The sequence below is a fragment of the Eleginops maclovinus genome, chromosome 16 (genome assembly GCF_036324505.1).
Source record: "Eleginops maclovinus isolate JMC-PN-2008 ecotype Puerto Natales chromosome 16, JC_Emac_rtc_rv5, whole genome shotgun sequence".
NCBI classification, from domain to species: Eukaryota; Metazoa; Chordata; class Actinopteri; order Perciformes; family Eleginopidae; genus Eleginops; species Eleginops maclovinus.
In genome coordinates this window covers 13,605,155-13,626,845 of record NC_086364.1, presented here as the reverse complement: position 1 = coordinate 13,626,845, position 21,691 = coordinate 13,605,155, and the positions used below count along the sequence as shown (strand labels likewise).

The following is a 21,691-nucleotide window of genomic DNA, read 5'->3' as shown; positions in this document are numbered from 1 at the left end:
TTGCAAATACAATGTTTTATCTTCCAACTATAATTAATAAATTAAATGAATTTCCCTCCACACAAGATAAAAGATAAGCAAATAAAGCAAAGCTCCTCCTCCTGTCAGTCACTCTCAGTTTCAGTGTTAAAGTATTAAATTGCACATCCAGCTCCTCCTCTCTTCATCTTCCAAACCCTCTACTCTGTCAGCAGTGAGCTCACTTTCTTAGCTACAAAGCCCTCTTTACACACTGACACCATGCTGGGGACCCTCTGCACTCTCCTCACTGCTCTCACATGTAAGGAGGCTGACTGACTGCAGCTCTGACCTCATGTTGGATTCATCAGTCTGTGTGTTTCTCTTGACTCCATGTCCTCTTGTTGTTTCCAGGTGTGAGTGGTGTGACGGTGGTGACACAGAAGCCTGTAGTGACAGTGAGGAAAGGAGAGACAGCCTCCATGGACTGTAACCTGGGGACTGTTACTGACAGTGCTGCTCGCTGGTATAAACAGAGTCCTGGAGGAGTTCCTCAGTATGTACTGAGGTTTTATCACAGCAATAGTTCTCCAACCTATGGCTCTGGTTTCTCCTCTCCAAAGTTCACATCTACTCATCAGTCAACCTCAGATTATCGTTTGATCATCAGCAATGTAGAGGAGGGAGAATCAGCAGTCTATTACTGTCAAACATGGGACAGCTCTGTGAATCACAACGTATCACAGTGATTTACACCAGGACAAAAACCTCCTCACAAGTACTTCTGCTTTTTCAGTCTCTGACACATCTGATAACAGAGCCTTCTAACACAACAGTGTTTCACACCATGTGCAATAACTTGTTTAAAAACATTTGAAATATTTTTATGGATTCATTTACACAATAATTGATACATTTATTTGTACTTTAATACATGCTTTATTCACGAAAATATGAATAAGATCATTTGCCCTCCAGCATCATCCATAATGTCTGATTTTTTCATATAATTCCGTCTTTCAATGCTACCGTATATTTCCCAATTATATATTCCACCAAAATGTACAAACACCGGGATTAATTCACAAAATACAATATCAGTGACGGGACTTTGAATACATGAATCCTGTTTCCTGAGGCCACAAAGACACCAGACACACAATATTAAAAGAAAATGATTTATGTTCAGATAAAACAAACTCTACTCGGGTCGCCTAGATGCAGACACTCTTAAATAGTTTATAAATCAGTTTTTAAGATTAAGTAAGATATTAGTTTGTTTGTTGGTTTGTTTGTTTGTTTTTTTGTTTGTTAATCAACATTTAAAGATGATGTGAAGATAGAATCGTATTCCAAACTATCACCTTCACAAAGAAGATCAAAGGTTAAAATAAACTGGAGCATTGATGATTTTATCCATGGGATTATTAGACAATGAATTAAAATGGAGATTTATTCAGGAAATAAATGGTTATTGGTATACATCAACGACACAATATATGTTACATCAAAAACATAATTTAGTTTGTCAGTGAATGAAAGCAGTGTTGAGTGTTGAAACTCCTCCTCCTGCATTTCTCCTCTCAGTGTGTTTTTAAGCTTCAGTCTCTCTTCTCCTCACACTCTGCTCACCTCTCAGCTGGACAGTAAGGGACGTTTACAGCACACACTGACACCATGCTGGGGACCCTCTGCACTCTCCTCACTGCTCTCACATGTAAGATATTCTTATCATTCTTTTTACATCCCATATTTTCACACATACACCTCTCACTAACGTCTGTTCCTCTGTATGTTGACAGATGTTGATGCAGTGATAGTGCTGACTCAGACGCCTGCTGTCCACACAGCTTCTGCAGGACAACAGGTTGTTCTCAACTGCAACATTCAGAGGGATGATAGATATTATGTTGAGTGGTATAAACAGGTTCTTAGTGAAGCTCCTCAGTATGTCCTTAAATTTCACCATAGTCAAAGTTCACCGGAGTTTGGATCAGGATTCTCTTCAGACAGATTCAACTCTGAAGCCTCATCCACAATAGATTATCAGTTCATCATTAAGCAGGCAGAGGCAGGAGACTCTGCTCTGTATTCATGTCTAACATGGGACAACTCGACCAAAGAAAACGTATCACAGTGATTCACACTGTGACAAAAACCTCAGTGAGAGACTCACCACAGTTTAAATGAATTCTGAGAGCATTTTCCTGAATGTTATTCTCTGTCTGATGCTGATATTGGACGTATATATACGTCCAATATCAACATGATTAGAACATTATTAGATAGAACAATAATTTTACCAAGGTTGCTTGTTTTTAAATTATTTACCCACATTATTAATAAAAATCTATTAATTTGCAACCCTGGTGAGCAAAACTGTTTATCTGTTCATCGTTACTATGGACTTCTCTTTTCAAAAGGCAATATTGAAAATAATAGGTTCAGATATTTTTACATCATTTTGATTTGTCTTCAAGATCCAATAGATGAGCACTGAGAGCTAATTAGAATCCATTATGAAAATTTCATTACAAATGCTCTGGTTTTAGCCAGACTGTTTTCAAAATGTAACAAAAGAAGTTTTGGTCTGATTTGACACGCTTCAGTGGTTAACAGATCTGATCAAATCAACTACTGAGTCTTCATGCTCCATCAGTCAAGCATCACATCTATACTCCTCCCTCTGTTCCTTCCAAGGACGCACCTGTAGGCCTCATATCCTTATTTATAGCTCCATGTAAATGAAGAGGTCAAGTTCCAGCTCTGTGTAAAGTAAGATAGAACTGTCTCTGGAAAAACATTGATGGTGTAATTATAAACATTTGGTTAGTCTGGAAAAGGTGTAAGCAAAATGTTTCCAAAAGTTATAAAACGTATATACAGTATATGACATTAGTACCAAATTATTAAATGGGAAAACAAAAAAGGTAGGATTTATTGAGATTATTACATTATTGTGTTTTGCAAATACAATGTTTTATCTTCCAACAATAATTAATAAATTAAATGAATTTCCCTCCACACAAGATAAAAGATAAGCAAATAAAGCAAAGCTCCTCCTCCAGTCAGTCACTCTCAGTTTCAGTGTTAAAGTATTAAATTGCTCTTCCAGCTCCTCCACTCTCATCCTCCAAACCCTCTACTCTGTGAGCAGGGAGCTCACTTTCTTAGCTACAAAGCCCTCCTCACACACCGACACCATGCTGGGGACCCTCTGCACTCTCCTCACTGCTCTCACATGTAAGGAGGCTGACTGACTGCAGCTCTGACCTCATGTTGGATTCATCAGTCTGTGTGTTTCTCTTGACTCCATGTCCTCTTGTTGTTTCCAGGTGTGAGTGGTGTGACGGTGGTGACACAGAAGCCTGTAGTGACAGTGAGGAAAGGAGAGACAGCCTCCATGGACTGTAACCTGGGGAATGTTACTAAAAGTGGTGCTCGCTGGTATAAACAGAGTCCTGGAGGAGTTCCTCAGTATGTACTGAGGTTTTATCACAGCAATAGTTCTCCAACCTATGGCTCTGGTTTCTCCTCTCCAAAGTTCACATCTACTCATCAGTCAACCTCAGATTATCGTTTGATCATCAGCAATGTAGAGGAGGGAGAATCAGCAGTTTATTACTGTCAAACATGGGACAGCTCTGTGAATCACAACGTATCACAGTGATTTACACCGGGACAAAAACCTCCTCACAAGTACTTCTGCTTTTTCAGTCTCTGACACATCTGATAACAGAGTCTTCTAACACAACAGTGTTTCACACCATGTGCAATAACTTGTTTAAAAACATTTGAAATATTTTTATGGATTCATTTACACAATAATTGATACATTTATTTGTACTTTAATACATGCTTTATTCACGAAAATATGAATAAGATAATTTGCCCTCCAGCATCATCCATAATGTCTGATTTTTTCATATAATTCCGTCTTTCAATGCTACCGTATATTTCCCAATTATATATTCCACCAAAATGTACAAACACCGGGATTAATTCACAAAATACAATATCAGTGACGGGACTTTGAATACATGAATCCTGTTTCCTGAGGCCACAAAGACACCAGACACACAATATTAAAAGAAAATGATTTATGTTCAGATAAAACAAACTCTACTCGGGTCGCCTAGATGCAGACACTCTTAAATAGTTTATAAATCAGTTTTTAAGATTAAGTAAGATATTAGTTTGTTTGTTGGTTTGTTTGTTTGTTTTTTTGTTTGTTAATCAACATTTAAAGATGATGTGAAGATAGAATCGTATTCCAAACTATCACCTTCACAAAGAAGATCAAAGGTTAAAATAAACTGGAGCATTGATGATTTTATCCATTGGATTATTAGACAATGAATTAAAATGGAGATTTATTCAGGAAATAAATGATTATTGGTATACATCAACGACACAATATATGTTACATCAAAAACATAATTTAGTTTGTCAGTGAATGAAAGCAGTGTTGAGTGTTGAAACTCCTCCTCCTGCACTTCTCCTCTCAGTGTGTTTTTAAGCTTCAGTCTCTCTTCTCCTCACACTCTGCTCACCTCTCAGCTGGACAGTAAGGGACGTTTACAGCACACACTGACACCATGCTGGGGACCCTCTGCACTCTCCTCACTGCTCTCACATGTAAGATATTCTTATCATTCTTTTTACATCCCATATTTTCACACATACACCTCTCACTAACGTCTGTTCCTCTGTATGTTGACAGATGTTGATGCAGTGATAGTGCTGACTCAGACGCCTGCTGTCCACACAGCTTCTGCAGGACAACAGGTTGTTCTCAACTGCAACATTCAGAGGGATGATAGATATTATGTTGAGTGGTATAAACAGGTTCTTAGCGAAGCTCCTCAGTATGTCCTTAAATTTCACCATAGTCAAAGTTCACCGGAGTTTGGATCAGGATTATCTTCAGACAGATTCAACTCTGAAGCCTCATCCACAATAGATTATCAGTTCATCATTAAGCAGGCAGAGGCAGGAGACTCTGCTCTGTATCCATGTCTAACATGGGACAACTCGACCAAAGAAAACGTATCACAGTGATTCACACTGTGACAAAAACCTCAGTGAGAGACTCACCACAGTTTAAATGAATTCTGAGAGCATTTTCCTGAATGTTATTCTCTGTCTGATGCTGATATTGGACGTATATATACGTCCAATATCAACATGATTAGAACATTATTAGATAGAACAATAATTTTACCAAGGTTGCTTGTTTTTAAATTATTTACCCACATTATTAATAAAAATCTATTAATTTGCAACCCTGGTGAGCAAAACTGTTTATCTGTTCATCGTTACTATGGACTTCTCTTTTCAAAAGGCAATATTGAAAATAATAGGTTCAGATATTTTTACATCATTTTGATTTGTCTTCAAGATCCAATAGATGAGCACTGAGAGCTAATTAGAATCCATTATGAAAATTTCATTACAAATGCTCTGGTTTTAGCCAGACTGTTTTCAAAATGTAACAAAAGAAGTTTTGGTCTGATTTGACACGCTTCAGTGGTTAACAGATCTGATCAAAGCAACTACTGAGTCTTCATGCTCCATCAGTCGGGATGCACCTGTAGGCCTCATATCCTTATTTATAGCTCCTTGTAAATGAAGAGGTCAAGTTCCAGCTCTGTGTAAAGTAAGATAGAACTGTCTCTGGAAAAACATTGATGGTGTAATTATAAACATTTGGTTAGTCTGGAAAAGGTGTAAGCAAAATGTTTCCAAAAGTTATAAAACGTATATACAGTATATGACATTAGTACCAAATTATTAAATGGGAAAACAAAAAAGGTAGGATTTATTGAGATTATTACATTATTGTGTTTTGCAAATACAATGTTTTATCTTCCAACAATAATTAATAAATTAAATGAATTTTCCTCCACACAAGATAAAAGATAAGCAAATAAAGCAAAGCTCCACCTCCTGTCAGTCACTCTCAGTTTCAGTGTAAAAGTATTAAATTGCGCCTCCAGCTCCTCCTCTCTTCATCTTCCAAACCCTCTACTCTGTCAGCAGTGAGCTCACTTTCTTAGCTACAAAGCCCTCCTTACACACTGACACCATGCTGGGGACCCTCTGCACTCTCCTCACTGCTCTCACATGTAAGGAGGCTGACTGACTGCAGCTCTGACCTCATGTTGGATTCATCAGTCTGTGTGTTTCTCTTGACTCCATGTCCTCTTGTTGTTTCCAGGTGTGAGTGGTGCGACGGTGGTGACACAGAAGCCTGTAGTGACAGTGAGGAAAGGAATGACAGCCTCCATGGACTGTAACCTGGGGACTGTTACTGACAGTGGTGCTCGCTGGTATAAACAGATTCCTGGAGGAGTTCCTCAGCTTGTTTTAAATGGTTATCATGGCTGGAGCGCTCCAAAGTATGGCTCTGGTTTCTCCTCTCCAAAGTTCAAATCTACTCATCAGTCAACCTCAGATTATCGATTGATCATCAGCAATGTAGAGGAGGGAGATTCAGCAGTTTATTACTGTAACACATGGGACAGGTCTGTGAATGAGAACGTATCACAGTGATTTACACCGGGACAAAAACCTCCTCACAAGTACTTCTGCTTTTTCAGTCTCTGACACATCTGATAACAGAGCCTTCTAACATCTCAGTGTCTCTCACCATGTGCAATAACTTGTTTAAAAACATTAAACATATTTTATTTATTCATTTCTACAACAATTACTAAATGTATCCATACCTTTAATACAGGATTTAATTATCAAAATATGAATTAATAAATATGCCATCCAGCATCATCTGTATCTGAAACATAATTCAGGCTTTTCATGCTACTGTATCTTGCCAAATAATATTTGATACTGACAGTAAATGTACAGAAGCTTTGATTATTACACAAAATACAGCTACAGTGACGGGACATTAATGAATCCTGTATCCTGAGTCTTCCAAAGAAACGTGACACACACTTTGGAAAAATAAAAACACTACATTAACATCAAGTAATCTAGAATCAAACAACCAATAACATAAATCAATTTTAAATCAGTTTGTATAATTAGGTAAAATGTTTGTTTGGTTGCTTAAACATTTAAACATTTTAAGACACAATATTTTTCCACTCTGTTACCTTCACAAATAAACATGAAACTGATAGATATGGTCTGAAACATTGATAATGTGATTGATAAAATTATTTCATGATGAATTAAAATGGTGACTTAATCAGAAACTCCATCTGGTGAAAATTAAGAATACTCATGCAAAGGACATAACCAGATGTCCAAACCCCATCTGCTTAAAAACACGAAAATAAAAACGAAAATGCTCCTGTTATTATAAAATAGTATGTAAAATTAAATACACCTTTTAGTTTGTCAGTGAATGAAAGCAATGTTGAGTGTTGAAACTCCTCCTCCTGCACTTCTCCTCTCAGTGTGTTTATAAGCTTCAGTCTCTCTTCTCCTCACACTCTGCTCACCTCTCAGCTGGACAGTAAGGGACATTGACAACACACACTGACACCATGCTGGGGACCCTCTGCACTCTCCTCACTGCTCTCACATGTAAGGAGGCTGACTGACTGCAGCTCTGACCTCATGTTGGATTCATCAGTCTGTGTGTTCCTCTTGACTCCATGTCCTCTTGTTGTTTCCAGGTGTGAGTGGTGTGACGGTGGTGACACAGAAGCCTGTAGTGACAGTGAGGAAAGGAGAGACAGCCTCCATGGACTGTAACCTGGGGACTTCGACTAACAGTGCTGCTCGCTGGTATAAACAGATTCCTGGAGGAGTTCCTCAGTTTGTATTATCTGGTTATCGTAGCTGGAGCGCTCCAAAGTATGGCTCTGGTTTTTCCTCTCCAAAGTTCACATCTACTCATCAGTCAACCTCAGATTATCGATTGATCATCAGCAATGTAGAGGAGGGAGACTCAGCAGTTTATTACTGTAAGACATGGGACAGCTCTGCTGGAGAGCACGTATCACAGTGATTTACACCGTGACAAAAACCTCCTCACAAGTACTTCTGCTTTTTCAGTCTCTGACACATCTGATAACAGAGCCTTCTAACATCTCAGTGTCTCTCACCATGTGCAATTACTTGTTTAAAAACATTAAACATATTTTAATGATTCATTTCTACAACAATTAATAAATGTATCCATACCTTTAAAACAGGATTTAATTATGAAAATATGAATGAATAAATATGCCATCCCGTAATAATCAATAATATCTGAAAAAATTCAGGCTTTTCATGCTACTGTATCTCAGTAAATAATATTTTATACTGACAGTAAATGTACAGAACCTTTGATTATTATTACACAAAATACAATTACAGTGATGGGACATGACTGAATCCTGTATCCTGAGTCTTCCAAAGAAAGTTGACACACACTTTTGAAAAATAAAATCACTACATTAACATCAAGTAATCTAGATTCAAACAACCAATAAATTAAATCGATTTTAAAACAGTTTGTATAATTAGACAATATGTTTGTTTGGTGGGATTAACATTTAAAAATACAAACTTTTTCCACTCTGTTACCTTCACAAATAAACATGAAAGATAAGTATGAACTGAAACATTGATGATGTGATTGATAGGATTATTTCATGATGAATTAAAATGGAGACTTAATCAGAAACTCCATCTGGTGAAAGATAAGAATACTCATGCAAAGGAAATCAGCAGATGTCCAAACCCCATCTGCTTAAAAACATGAAAAGTAAATAGTAAAATGCTCCTGTAATTATAAACTAGTATATCAAAGTAAATACACTTTTTAGTTTGTCAGTGAATGAAAGCAGTGTTGAGTGTCGAAACTCCTCCTCCTGCACTTCTCTCACTGTGTTTATAAGCTCCAGTCTCTCTTCTCCTCACACTCTGCTCACCTCTCAGTCGGACAGTAAGGGACGTTTACAGCACACACTGACACCATGCTGGGGACCCTCTGCACTCTCATCACTGCTCTCACATGTAAGATATTCTTATCATTATTTTTACAGCCCATATTTTCTAACATACACCTCTCACTCATTCTGTTCTCAGTCTGTTTCTCTGTATGTTGACAGATGTTGATGCAGGGATAGAGCTGACTCAGACACCTGCTGTCCACACAGTTTCAACAGGACAAGACGTTGTTCTCAACTGCAATGTGGAGAGATTTTAGTAATTCAGTCAGTTGGTATTAACAGGTTCGTGGTGAAGCTCCTCAGTATGTCCTTAGATTTTATCATACTGAAAGGTCACCCAACTTTGGATCAGGATTTTCCTTAGACAGATTCAACTCTAAGGCCTCATCAACAATAGATTAGCAGTTCATCATTAAACAGGCAGAGGCAGGAGTCTCTGCTCAGTATTTCTGTCGGATGTGGGATGACTCTGCTTCTGCAACTGTCTCACAGTGATTCACACTGTGACAAAAACCTCAGTGAGAGACTCACCACAGTTTAATGAATTCTGAGAGCGATTTTCCTGAATGTTATTCTCTGTCTGATGCTGATATTGGACGTATATATAAGAGACTCAAAATCAGTCCTCAAGTCCAGCAGTGTTTTGGAATATAATCAGACTGATGAAGTGAACGAGATGTTGACAGTGAAAGTTGGTCTCAGCAGGATGTTTCAGTTCCACTCCCCTCATCAGTGAGAGTCAGGAGGTTTTTGTACAGCCATGTATACAAACTGAATCACTGTGGTATTCGGACAAGGCACCAAGCTGATTGTGACAAGTAAGTACTTCTAACTCATCATAAAACAGGATATATTTTATGTTTCTGTTACGTGTTGAGAAACATGAACCAATATATGTGTTGCTAAGTGTTTCAAACATTAAGCATTGTTTTCATTTAATAACAGATTGGTTTTTAGATCTTCATGCCAAGCTGTGTGTTTGAAGCTAATGGAACGATCTGAAATGCTCACAATGTGTTCAATATTTGCTTCAAATATTTTAAAACAAGTTGATGGTTGAGGACATTTTACCAGATTTTACCAGTTTTAACATTTTTAAACTATATTTATTATGATGGTTCATTAGATGTAGTTTTTCATTGTAATGTTAATACTGAATGTCTGTGCTTAGTCTTACGTTGAAGGATAATTTTAAATATCCAAGAATACTATTGTGGCTATATACCATTATATCATTTTTCTCTCTTTGGTGGTTGTACAATAAAAGCAGAGTTACTATTGATACACCATTACATCAGACAATGACTGACATTAGTATTTTACAAATTTAAGACATATAAAGTGACTTAATTAATTGGTTACAATTATTGTGAATAAATGACAAATTACAAAAAAACACTTGTGTTGTGTTAGATAGATTTATTTTAAAAGGAACAGTGCTCATATTAGGTGAAGACTTTTATGTTTCGCTTGGGCCGATTTAAGATGGTTTACTTTTCAGATTGATTATTATGATATACACTCAAATACTACATACATCTGTGTCTGTCATGCTTTGTATAAATGATTTGATTCCTAGTTACAATATTTGATGAAAGTCCTCCCTGTGTTTTCAGGCTCCAGCCTCCCTCCTCCTGTCCTCACAGTGTTCCCTCCGTCCATTGCTGAGCTCCAGGGCAACAAAGCCTCTCTGGTGTGTCTGTCCAGTCAGTCTGTGCCTTTTGCAGAGGTGAGCTGGTTGTCTGCTGGGAGTCCAGTGAGCAGTGGGATCTCTACCAGCACTGCTGTTCAGAAACCGGACAAGACTTTCCAAATCAGCAGCTATCTGGCCGTCCAGACGTCAGACTGGAACATGGATAAGGTTTACACATGTAAAGTGTCTCTGGGCTCCCAGATTTCAGAACAAAACATCAAGAAATCCGACTGTGCCACTGACCAATAGTAGAGGATCACAATGACCGTTTACTGTCTGCTGTTTTACGGTGTGCGCTGTTTGTTCATTACCAGCTTTACATGTTGGAAAATATGTGTCTGCGGGCTTTGAATAAAGCCTGTGTTGTATCAGCTTTACAAATGATTTCAATGTTTTTCAACATATTCAATTAAAAAGCATTTTATAAAAACATTCATTTGCATCTGTATTTTTTGTTAGTGATCATGGCTGTCAGAAATAAAATACGGTAGCTTTCTTTCTCACTTTTAGTAACATTTTGACATTGTGTTCCCTATTTGTAAAGTGACCTTGGGTACCATGAAAGGCGCTATATAAGTTCAAGTTATTATTATTATTAGCATTCTTTCATAGGGTATAAACTTGTTTAGGAATATTATTTGAAGCGTGATAAAAGATAAATGAGAGCAAAACTCATTAGTACGTACTTTTATGATTTAAGACTCTTGTAGTATTTAAATCAGATAACATCAGCAACTGAAAGTGAGTTTTCATCCTCTGTCAGTCAAGCATCACCTCTTTACTCCTCCCTCTCTTCCTTGCCAGGATGCACCTGCAGCCCTCCTCTTCTTTTTAATAGCTTTATGTAAATAGTGTTCAAGTAACAGCTTTCTGTAAAATAACAGTAAACTGTCACTGACTGGAAACAGTCGTTGAAATATTTGCGTGCAGATAATTATTTTATATCCTGCCTTGGTATATACTGTTTACTAGTTAAAATATAAATGAAAATGACCTTTTTTAAAAAAACTAAATTGATTAAATAAAAAAACATGACAGAGAGTTTGTTGTAATTCTACTTAACTTATTCTCACTCATAAAGGATTGATTTATGTTTTCTACACCACTAACTATAAGTAATTTAACCATATAATGTGTAAACATTAAAGTAGGTAATAGTCAGTGGGTCTGATAAAGATTCAACATTTAGCTATTATGAACAATAATAATTTAATTATTAAGTTGTGCAAATCTTTACAGTAATTTTAAAATCTCGGTTCACGTTCAGCATTTTATGATTCAACTAAAGCCTTTTAACACTTGACCGTAGGAAGCTGCCAAATTAAAACATGAACAACAAATGAACAAGCATTTGAGGTGGGGAAATAAATAAAAGGTGCCTTGTAGTCACAAGGACGAGGTGACTTTTAATCAATAACATCTCATGTGAAGCTTTATTCCAGTTACAAGCATTGTATTAATTAAAGAATAATGAATAAATGGAAATATAATATTGGAATGTGAATGTTTTGTGTATCAATTTAGTGCTCGATATTTGCTTGATTTGTTGCTTCATGCAGGGTAATATGAATTGTACATCAAGTACATAATCCAAGTGCTTACATAGTCTCACTGAATCAGATTTACCTCTGTTTTCAATTCAATAAACAAAAAAATAATCAGTATTTACAAAAAACGCATGTCTTTATTCAAACATTCTGCACAATAAATCAAAGCTGAAAGATTTCCAACAGCTCTGGCATTTTTAGTTTTAAGATGAAATATGTCACTTAATCCATGCGGCAGTCAGACATTGTCATATTTTTCTCTGAAGTCTGGGAGCCCAAGGAAGTTTAATGGACAAGTAATTTGTTTATCCGGTACAAACAAATACAAACACTATTTTAGTTCTCAGATTTTTAATTTTTTTTTTTTATAAATCTTGCAAAGAAAATGCAGCATTAGCAAAGCTGATACAACACTTCAATCTTACTGTCAATATTTGTATGACAAGCCCGCAGACACATGTTCTCTAACATGTAAAGCTTGTATTTCTGACATGATCACTAACAAAAAATACAGAAGCAATGAATGTTTTTATAAAATGCTTTTTAATTGAATACGTTGAAAAACATTGAAATCATTTGCAAAGTTGATACAGCACAGACTTTATTACAAGCCTGCAGACACATGTTCTCTAACATGTAAAGCGTGCAATGGTAAAACAGCGCACACAGTAAAGCAGCAGACACTAAACGGTCATTGTGCTCCTCTACTATTGGTCAGTGGGACAGTCAGACTTCTTGATGTTTTGCTCTGAAGTCTGGGAGCCCAGAGAAACTTTACATGTGGATACCTTATCCATGTTCCAGTCTGACGTCTGGACGGCCAGATAGCTGCTGATTTGGAAAGCCTTGTCCGGTTGCTGAACAGCAGTGCTGGTAGAGATCCCACTGCTCACCTCAGAGCCATCACCAAACCACCTAATGTCTGCAACCTGAGCAAAGTGTGTTTGATCTGAACATAAATCATTTTTTAAAAATATTGTGTGTCAGGTGTCTTTGTGGCCTCAGGAAACAGGATTCAGGCAGTCAAAGTCCCGTCACTGATATTGCATTTTGTGAATTAATCCCAGTCTTTGTACATTTTCGTGGAATATATAATTGGGAAATATACGGTAGCCATGAAAGACGGAATTATATGAAAAATGTAGACATTATGGAAGATGCTGGAGGGCATATTATCTTATTCATATTTTCGTGAATAAAGCATGTATTAAAGTACAAATACAGTTATCAATTATTGTGTAAATGAAACATTAAAATATTTAAAATATTTTTTAAACAAGTTATCGCACATGGTGAGAGACACTGAGATGTTGGAAGGCTCTGTTATCAGATTTGTCAGAGACTGAAAAAGCAGAAGTACTTGTGAGGAGGTTTTTGTCACGGTGTAAATCACTGTGATACGTACTCATTCACAGAGCTGTCCCATGTTTGACTGTAATAAACTGCTGAGTCTCCCTCCTCTACATTGCTGATGATCAAACGATAATCTGTGGTTGACTGATGAGCAGATGTGAACTTTGGAGAGGAGAAACCAGAGCCATACCCTGGAGAACTATGGCTGTGATAAAAATATAATACAAACTGAGGAACTCCTCCAGGACTTTGTTTATACCAGCAAGCAGCACTGCTAGTAACAGTCCCCAGGTTACAGTCAATGGAGGCTGTCTCTCCTTTCCTCCCCGTCACTACAGGCTTCTGTGTCACCACCGTCACACCACTCACACCTGGAAACAACAAGAGGACATGGAGTCAAGAGAAACACACAGACTGATGAATCCAACATGAGGTCAGAGCTGCAGTCAGTCAGCCTCCTTACATGTGAGAGCAGTGAGGAGAGTGCAGAGGGTCCCCAGCATGGTGTCAGTGTGTGCTGTAAACGTCCCTTACTGTCAAGATGAGAGGTGAGCAGAGTGTGAGGAGAAGAGAGACTGAAGCTTATAAACACACTGAGAGGAGAAGTGCAGGAGGAGGAGTTTCAACACTCAACACTGCTTTCATTCACGTTCAAACCAAGATATGGTTTTTGTTTTTTTTATATTCGTAGTGTCTTTGAATTTCACAAGCTATCTCATAATGTTAATGTAAAGAGGATGGGTTTGGACGTCTGTTAATGTCCTTATCTTGTGTATTATTCACTCCGGTCAGATTGATTTCCTGATTAAATATCTATTATATTAGATTTCACACCATCCCATTAATCACATAATCGATAGGAAAAAAGTTTGCACACTCACTTGTTTAAATGATATTCCCACAGGAGAAATACATGTTACATAATAATAAAAACCGACTATCAAACAAATGAAAAAGCTCAGCCTCTAATTGACCTGATAAGAGTTAAATTAAGTGTTGTCTTTTAGTTTTGCTTTAGCTGAACATAAATCAACTACAGTATGTCATCTCCAAACTGTGGATAACTTCACATTTAGATCTGTCTCATGACACTGCATTCATGTAGTCACTTTCCTGTCACTTTTGTTGCAGCTGGATGTGTTAAAACCATGACAATCTTTGCACCAGGTTATTTATTTCATAGAATAAGTATCACATTTTGTGTAACTGTACATTTTCTATGGATTAAAGAAATGATGTGGGAAGAAACAGTGGCATTTAAATCCCAAAACTATACAAACATGTCATATATGATGGATCATAATTGATTGTATTTCCTGGTGAGTTATATATTTATTTATTTAATTTATAAAGCGTGTATCAAAGGTTACAAATAAATATATAATTTCACTGATTATCCTGTATATTCATCCAACAATAGCATTACATTATTTTTGAACACATTTTGCCTATAGACTGTGACAGTTAGTTAAAGAAGGCTCTGTTATCAGATGTGTCAGAGACTGAAAAAGCAGAAGTACTTGTGAGGAGGTTTTTGTCACGGTGTAAATCAATGTGATACGTGCTCTTCAGCAGAGTCATCCCATGTGCTACAGTAATAAACTGCTGAGTATCCCTCCTCTACATTGCTGATGATCAAACGATAATCTGTGGTTGACTGATGAGTAGATGTGAACTTTGGAGAGGAGAAACCAGAGCCATAGGTTGGAGAACTATGGCTGTGATGAAAATATAAAACAAACTGAGGAACTCCTCCAGGACTCTGTTTATACCACGAAGCAACACGGCCAGTAACAGTCCCCAGGTTACAGTCCATGGAGGCTGTCTCTCCTTTCCTCACCGTCACTACAGGCTTCTGTGTCACCACCGTCACACCACTCACACCTGGAAACAACAAGAGGACATGGAGTCAAGAGAAACACACAGACTGATGAATCCAACATGAGGTCAGAGCTGCAGTCAGTCAGCCTCCTTACATGTGAGAGCAGTGAGGAGAGTGCAGAGGGTCCCCAGCATGGTGTCAGTGTGTGAGGAGGGCCTTGTAGCTAAGAAAGTAAGCTCCCTGCTGACAGAGTAGAGGGTTTGGAGGGTGAGGAGAGGAGGAGCTGGAGGAGCAATTTAATACTTTAATACTGAAACTGAGAGTGACTGACAGGAGGAGGAGCTTATAATGATCATTTAAAGTGTTGATTTCCAATATAATCCCCCAAAAATGTTATTTCACTATCTAAAAAAGATTTCCTGCACTCTGTTTTATGAAATAATTGTTTCTTTAAACAGTTCATAATGATTGTGATTCATGGCAGTCACCTGAGGTTTATACAATATATTCTTGTCTTTTTAGGAATTAGCAGTAATAATCTTTATATAATTGAAAACTTCTAAAGGTTTTTGCAGGTTAAAAGAGGACACAAATATAAGATTTAGGATGTGGCCCTTAACACAAAACACAGTTGAGGGTGAGTCTTTTCAGTTATTGGCAGTTTTACAGAGAACTGGAACTTAACCTCTTAATTTACATTAAACTAAATAAGGACAGATAGGCTGCAGGTGCATCCTGCATGCGAGAGAGAGGAGTTGAAAGATGAGCACTCACTTGTGTCGAGATATAGGGTTGTTACTCTTCAAATCCTTTATGTAGCTCTAATAGTAATCCAGTGCTGCTCTCTAGTGTGCATTGAACAGCATAACAGCTCATACTGTATTGATCCATACTCATCTGCTTTTTGCAGATTAAACCAAACAAGGCAAACTAATACACATTTCATCTAGTGAAAGAAAGGCATACAAAGAACACACTGCATAAGTAATTGTAAGAAAGTCTTACAAAGAATTACGTGATGTAAGCAATTGTATGCAATATAATAATTTCAATCGACTATTTGAACAAAATACATTGCCTAAATTAACGTTCATACTATTTGGGACATTTAAATTGTGGCCTTCAACTTTGAGGGACTTTTGGTGGCACTTAGTTACAATCTCAACTATCTTTGCTTTACTGCTTACAACCAGCAGAGGGCCAATAGGAGTGTGGTGTGATAAATCAGCACATGGGAGAGATTGGTCTTTCTGTCTGAAAGGGTCTACACAAACCCAAACAAATATATTTTACTGAACCTAAAGAGATATAAGTGGGAGAAAGGGGGGAGGGGGGGGGGGGGGGGGAGATGCTAAACATTGCTTTGACCTCTTTAGTTCTTAAGATATTTGTTGTCTGATCAATGCCTAATCAAACATCAGAATCTGAAATGCGTTATTAGCGCCAGTTGGGCAATGGAAACATGCAATTAATAGGTTTACATCTTTCATCCTGGTGATCCCAGCGTTTCCCTACCTGTCCACTAGTGGCATTGTTCAATAAATATCCTACTGCAGTCACCTGACCATTATTAGCTACTTTGCACTGTTTTTTCTCCTACAGTACACTTCCCACTCTGTCTCGATAATGTGTTCAGATTAAACACGTTACAGCTCTGCTTGTGTCCCATACAATTGTGACAAAAACAATCCGGCCACCATGCACACCGCAGACACTTTCACTGGCCAAAAGTCTCTGAAGGTAACCGTGCTGTCAGCGGACTGCTCCTCTGCGTCCTTCTTCCCCTCTTGGATGGAACACGTGGGATATCAGGATAGGAGGTACGTCTATGCCTGTGGCGCCTTAATAGGTTAAAACAAAAGTATTTCAGGAAAATGTTGTTTTCAAAAGGACCATACATGCACGCGCACACGCTCACTGGCAGGATTCCTGTAGATATGGCTGCGTCAAGTGTGGCAGAGAAAGCTTGGGCACTACCTGATTATGCTCTTCAAATTAAAAGACTGACTCAGTTTGTCTCACATTTCTGAGCAAATCCGTTGTATTTTGAAAGCTTTCAACGGAAGTAGTTGCACATTTTATGTGGCTTGACCCTGGTGCAAGATGTCGCTCATTCGTTCTGGACCGAACCTGAAACCCATATGCGCATAGCTGACCGTTTTTTTTTTTTTTTTTAAGAACCAGATGCTCGCTTAACATGTAGTACGGTTATAGGTGCAAACTGAGCTTTATTCTGAAAGGAACACACATTGGAGATCACCAAATGATTGGAGCAGTCTAGATTTAACAGTGTAAAAACGGGTGATCGAGTCGGTACAATAAGCCTTTCCAGAATAGCAGTCACTGGAAGACGAGACGGCATTTTATTGTCAGATATTTTTAAATGGAAATGACTGTCAACATCTGTCTCCAAATCGGTTCGAGCTGAAGGTGGAGCAGGATTTTTCGCTGGGGTCTCTGTGAGGTGTGATGGAATAAAATGCTGCGCATTACCGCTTCTACTACAGGTTACATGAATCTCAAAAGCACAGAGTCGGGAATTTATCCTTGACCTTTTTGTGTTTAGGCTTCTGCTGACTTCTGCTACGCAACGAAGAGGATGTTCTTTGTCCTACATGTGATTGTCATGTCTTCGGCGTTTTTCAATCCCAGTTTTGCTTTCAGCTCCCACTTCGATACAGGTAAGGGTCAATCTGATGAACGATGGCGTTTTTCCATTATGTGTCTTTATAATCAAACTGAGCGATATCTGGTGTTTCATGTAGGGCCCCTCTGTGTCTGGCTATACCATTGTACACAGCATTTTCTTAGTCACCAGCAGCATCATTGCCATATCATCATCATCATCATCATCATCATCATCATCATCATCATCATCTGAAAAACTCAAAATAAGCATGAGATATCATTGTTTTATAATTACAGCTTGGTGACAAGAGGGCTAAAAGTTAAGCCAGCACATATTCTGGAAAGCCCTTCACACACACCCTGCATCTAAATGTGTGTGTGTGTGTGTGTGTGTGTGTGTGTGTGTGTGTGTGTGTGTGTGTGTGTGTGTGTGTGTGTGTGTGTGTGTGTGTGTGTGTGTGTGCACTGTGAGCTATGTTAAGGATGTGTGTGTGCTGCTACATCCCAGCGGTGACATGCTGACAAAGGTAGAATGCTGACATGCTTGAGGTGGCGTTCTCTTCGCCCGTTTGAATGCAGCGTTTATGAATCCTCCGGTTGTTCGGGTGATAGGGAAGAGGACCCATGTGCTGCTGCAGTGCTACGGGACCACCGAGCAGGAAGTCATGGCTGTCCTGTGTGAGGGCTTGAATTAGGGCAGAATAAATAACTGTTTGCAAGTGTAAACAGGACTGAGAGATTCCCTGCACTGAGTGCAATGTGCTGAGCATACAAATGACAGTGAGTCCAGTGGCTCTCAAGTTTCAGACTCTATCAGTCCTCCCCAAACTGCATCAGTGATCCCTCTTTGTCCAAGTATTCATCCCACACACCGTCCTGTGAGTCCCCACTTCTTATTATGTGCATCTCTTCTCTATTTTCCACCAGAATATGACACTAAAAGAGTCTTTCATTTAAAGTCAAAATGTATTTATAAGAGAGTCGATGTGAATTTTGGAAGTTTATTTGCTTACAATCAGAATTCCCTTATTCCTTTATTAGTCCCACAACAGACATTAACATTGTACTACCTTTATAGCACAAAATCATTTTGACTGTCAATATCCAAAGTAAGTAACAATAGCACACTTTCAGATCTAGATCCACTGCTTTTGCAGCCATATGTTTTTGTTGGATGCAAAACCCAAGAGAAACGATAAGTTAATAATTCTCCAGATCATTTATGATGTAGGACTCTTATACTATAGGTATATAGTACATTGATATGACAACACGTTTTTGAAGGGTTTGTTTATTAATAAGGACTGACCTGTTTCAAGTAATATTCTGCTCTGCTTTATAATACACTGCAAACACTGCAAATAGAAACACACAGGGGTTTAGTGTTCTGATATTTGGAAAACCATGACAAAAGCTCTTCTCGGTGTGGAATGTGTAGTGGGTGCTGAGCTTGCTACCCCTGGTTCTGTGTAGTGAAATATGATACAAACCCACCCGAAGAGTGCAATCTTTTAATTTGAAGCAGGATATGAAATGGTTCCCAGCTGAATTATGGGTAAAATGCTTGCTGACTGTGGCTCTTGTGGGACATCTTCTAATTTATTAGTGTTGGTGTATTCTTCCAGGAGTACGTTTCAGGTTTTAGAAAATGTCTCTCAGAAATGTACAGCGAAACATTCCTTTATCTTTTCTTCGACTGACAGTAGCTAAATGAATAGCCTCAGTGACAGATCCTGTCATAATGATCTACATTTCTCATTAGAGGAGCACCTCGAAGCAGCCTGTTCCTTCCTAGTAATTGTTGCTGAGAATCAATGTTGCCTGGGGGATAAAGGGGTTTTGTGTGGAGGCAAGTGCTAAGGACAGAGTTAAATATAAAATAGTTACAAACTAAAAATCCAGAGTTTGAACTGTAGCAGTGCTCAACCTGCCCTTCACGGCTGCCATTCCTCCCTCTGAGCCTGGGCTTATGTAAGAACATAGTGTGCTCTACCTATGCTCATACTCATGCACATAAATACACCAAGACAAAGGTAAAGTAGACGCTAGGTAGGTCGACAAAATGCACGTCATTATGAAAGCAATTTGAGGATTGATGGAATCAACATGGCAGGATTTTTTAACTCATTAATATCAGCCCTCACACCGTGCTGGTTCTTGGTTTGTGTGCAGCCAGGGGGAAAGTTGTGTAAATATGTGGCATTATGTATCGATGACATCTACATCTTGCACCTGGCTTACTACTGCTTCAGCACCTCGGAGAGCTCTCCCATCAGGGAAGAGAGCAGATGTTTGTGTGTGTGTGTGTGTGTGTTGGCATGTGTGTTTGTATGTATGAAGGGTATTTGAAAACATGGCTGTATCCTGTGAGCAGAATTAATATGCATCACTTTACTGTCGGGACAAACCGAAAACCGACTGACCTGAAAGGCATCACCGATACAACAACGAGCTGACAATGCAGCAGTGTGGGAGACGTCTTTCAGCAGTCTCCTCTGGTGCCTGGAGGTGGCAGTGGCAGCTAGTGTGAACGCTATGGATTGTCTCTTTGTGTAGACGCATAACAACTTACACTTTTTTATCGCTCACACACACTTTAAGCATAATCCATAGTGCACATTCCACATACAGGAACACTTTGCATGTGGCCTTGCAAACACATGGACACAGCACTGCAGGCTTTGACCAAGGTGGTACTTATATCAGAGGAAGGATATTTTGACTTGCTTTCAGAGCTCCTCCCATTGACTCGGTCACTGCTGACTATTTGATTATTCATCTCTTCATGTGTAACCAAGCACTTTAGTTACATAAGTAAGCCTCTGCGGGAACTAGAATAAGAATGAAGTGGATTTAAGCAGTCAAGTGGAACCAGCTATGTCTCCTATGTGCTCTCTGTGCGATGATGTGTTTTTTTTGGTTTCATACTGGCTTGTGTGTGTTTGCGCTACTGCATACTTGGATTGGCTTCATGATGTATTGAATTTGTCACCAAACACCATTTCTTCTCAGTGAATTCAAATGCTTGAGCACCCTGAGAGCCATTTTGTGATGGTGATGATAAAATGACAGAACCAAGAAAAAAGGATACATGTGTTTTCTTGTGTTCAAAAGAACTGCTTTGTAATTGCATCGATAGCTGAAACACATTGGGGTCAAAAGTGTCACTGTGCTAATTCACTGCCACTTAGTCAGAGGACATCCTCCCAGTATGTGCTAAGACCAGAAGAATATGGTAGGGATAATGGGTGCGTGGCAGCCAGTATTAGTCACACTAACTTGCTTTGCTCAGGTATGTTTGTTTTTTGTCCACTCTCACAGGCACACACATCTCTACAGAAACACACACACACACACACACACACACACACACACACACACACACACACACACACACACACACACACACACACACACACACACACACACACACACACACACACACACACACACACACACACACACACACCCTGTGTCTGCATCATGAGACTCAGGGCTCAAATGTCATTCCAAGTGCATATTTCTATGTCTGCATATGGTTTTCACATGCATCTAATGTGTGTTTACTAGCATGCAAGAACCCTAGACCCATTCAGGGCCCATTCACGCCCTCCTGGAGCCATTGTGTAGATGTTTTACTCGTAAATGTATACAATAGAGGTTACATTGTTTTAGTCTTTAGACAGTAATGCCTTTATTATAGATTGCCCCCCCTGCCAATACAATCACATTAAGTTAACGTGTTAGGCAGAGTTTAAAGAAACTGTTGTAAAAT

The 21,691-nt window shown here is 38.6% G+C and overlaps 3 protein-coding genes across 18 annotated transcripts in view; 2 read left to right on the top strand and 1 right to left on the bottom strand.

Annotated features, from left to right (window-relative positions):
- Positions 1-144: 144 nt before the first annotated feature.
- On the top strand, positions 145-10,998 carry LOC134877972 (immunoglobulin lambda-1 light chain-like). Of its 15 annotated transcripts, none has more exons than XM_063903701.1 (4): positions 145-280; positions 373-699; positions 9,662-9,691; positions 10,490-10,998. In XM_063903701.1, the coding sequence occupies exons 1-4, from the start codon at positions 241-243 to the stop codon at positions 10,813-10,815; spliced, it is 723 nt and encodes a 240-aa protein (XP_063759771.1). In that variant the 5' UTR covers positions 145-240; the 3' UTR covers positions 10,816-10,998. The 15 variants fall into 15 exon arrangements, 9 of the variants coding, with proteins under 9 accessions (XP_063759771.1, XP_063759768.1, XP_063759772.1 ...); XM_063903698.1 differs by lacking the exons at positions 145-280; positions 373-699 and adding exons at positions 1,426-1,675; positions 1,761-2,090; XM_063903702.1 differs by lacking the exons at positions 145-280; positions 373-699 and adding exons at positions 1,535-1,675; positions 3,294-3,620.
- Positions 10,999-12,637: 1,639 nt separating this feature from the next.
- Positions 12,638-15,601, bottom strand: LOC134878016 (immunoglobulin kappa light chain-like). Its single transcript, XM_063903764.1, has 5 exons — positions 15,443-15,601; positions 15,028-15,350; positions 14,915-14,921; positions 13,726-13,837; positions 12,638-13,094 (listed from the first exon to the last, which is right to left on the bottom strand). The coding sequence occupies exons 1-5, from the start codon at positions 15,480-15,482 to the stop codon at positions 12,821-12,823; spliced, it is 756 nt and encodes a 251-aa protein (XP_063759834.1). The 5' UTR covers positions 15,483-15,601; the 3' UTR covers positions 12,638-12,820.
- Positions 15,602-17,452: 1,851 nt separating this feature from the next.
- aatka (apoptosis-associated tyrosine kinase a) overlaps positions 17,453-21,691 on the top strand; it is a 29,355-nt gene continuing 25,116 nt past the window's right edge. Inside the window, exons 1-2 of one of the 2 annotated variants that reach the window (XM_063903321.1) lie at positions 17,453-17,752; positions 17,855-17,969. In XM_063903321.1, coding sequence (XP_063759391.1) covers positions 17,888-17,969 — 82 coding nt within the window. In that variant the 5' untranslated portion in view covers positions 17,453-17,752; positions 17,855-17,887. Of the gene's footprint in view, positions 17,970-21,691 lie in introns of both variants that reach the window. The other variant, XM_063903320.1, reaches the window with a different exon arrangement.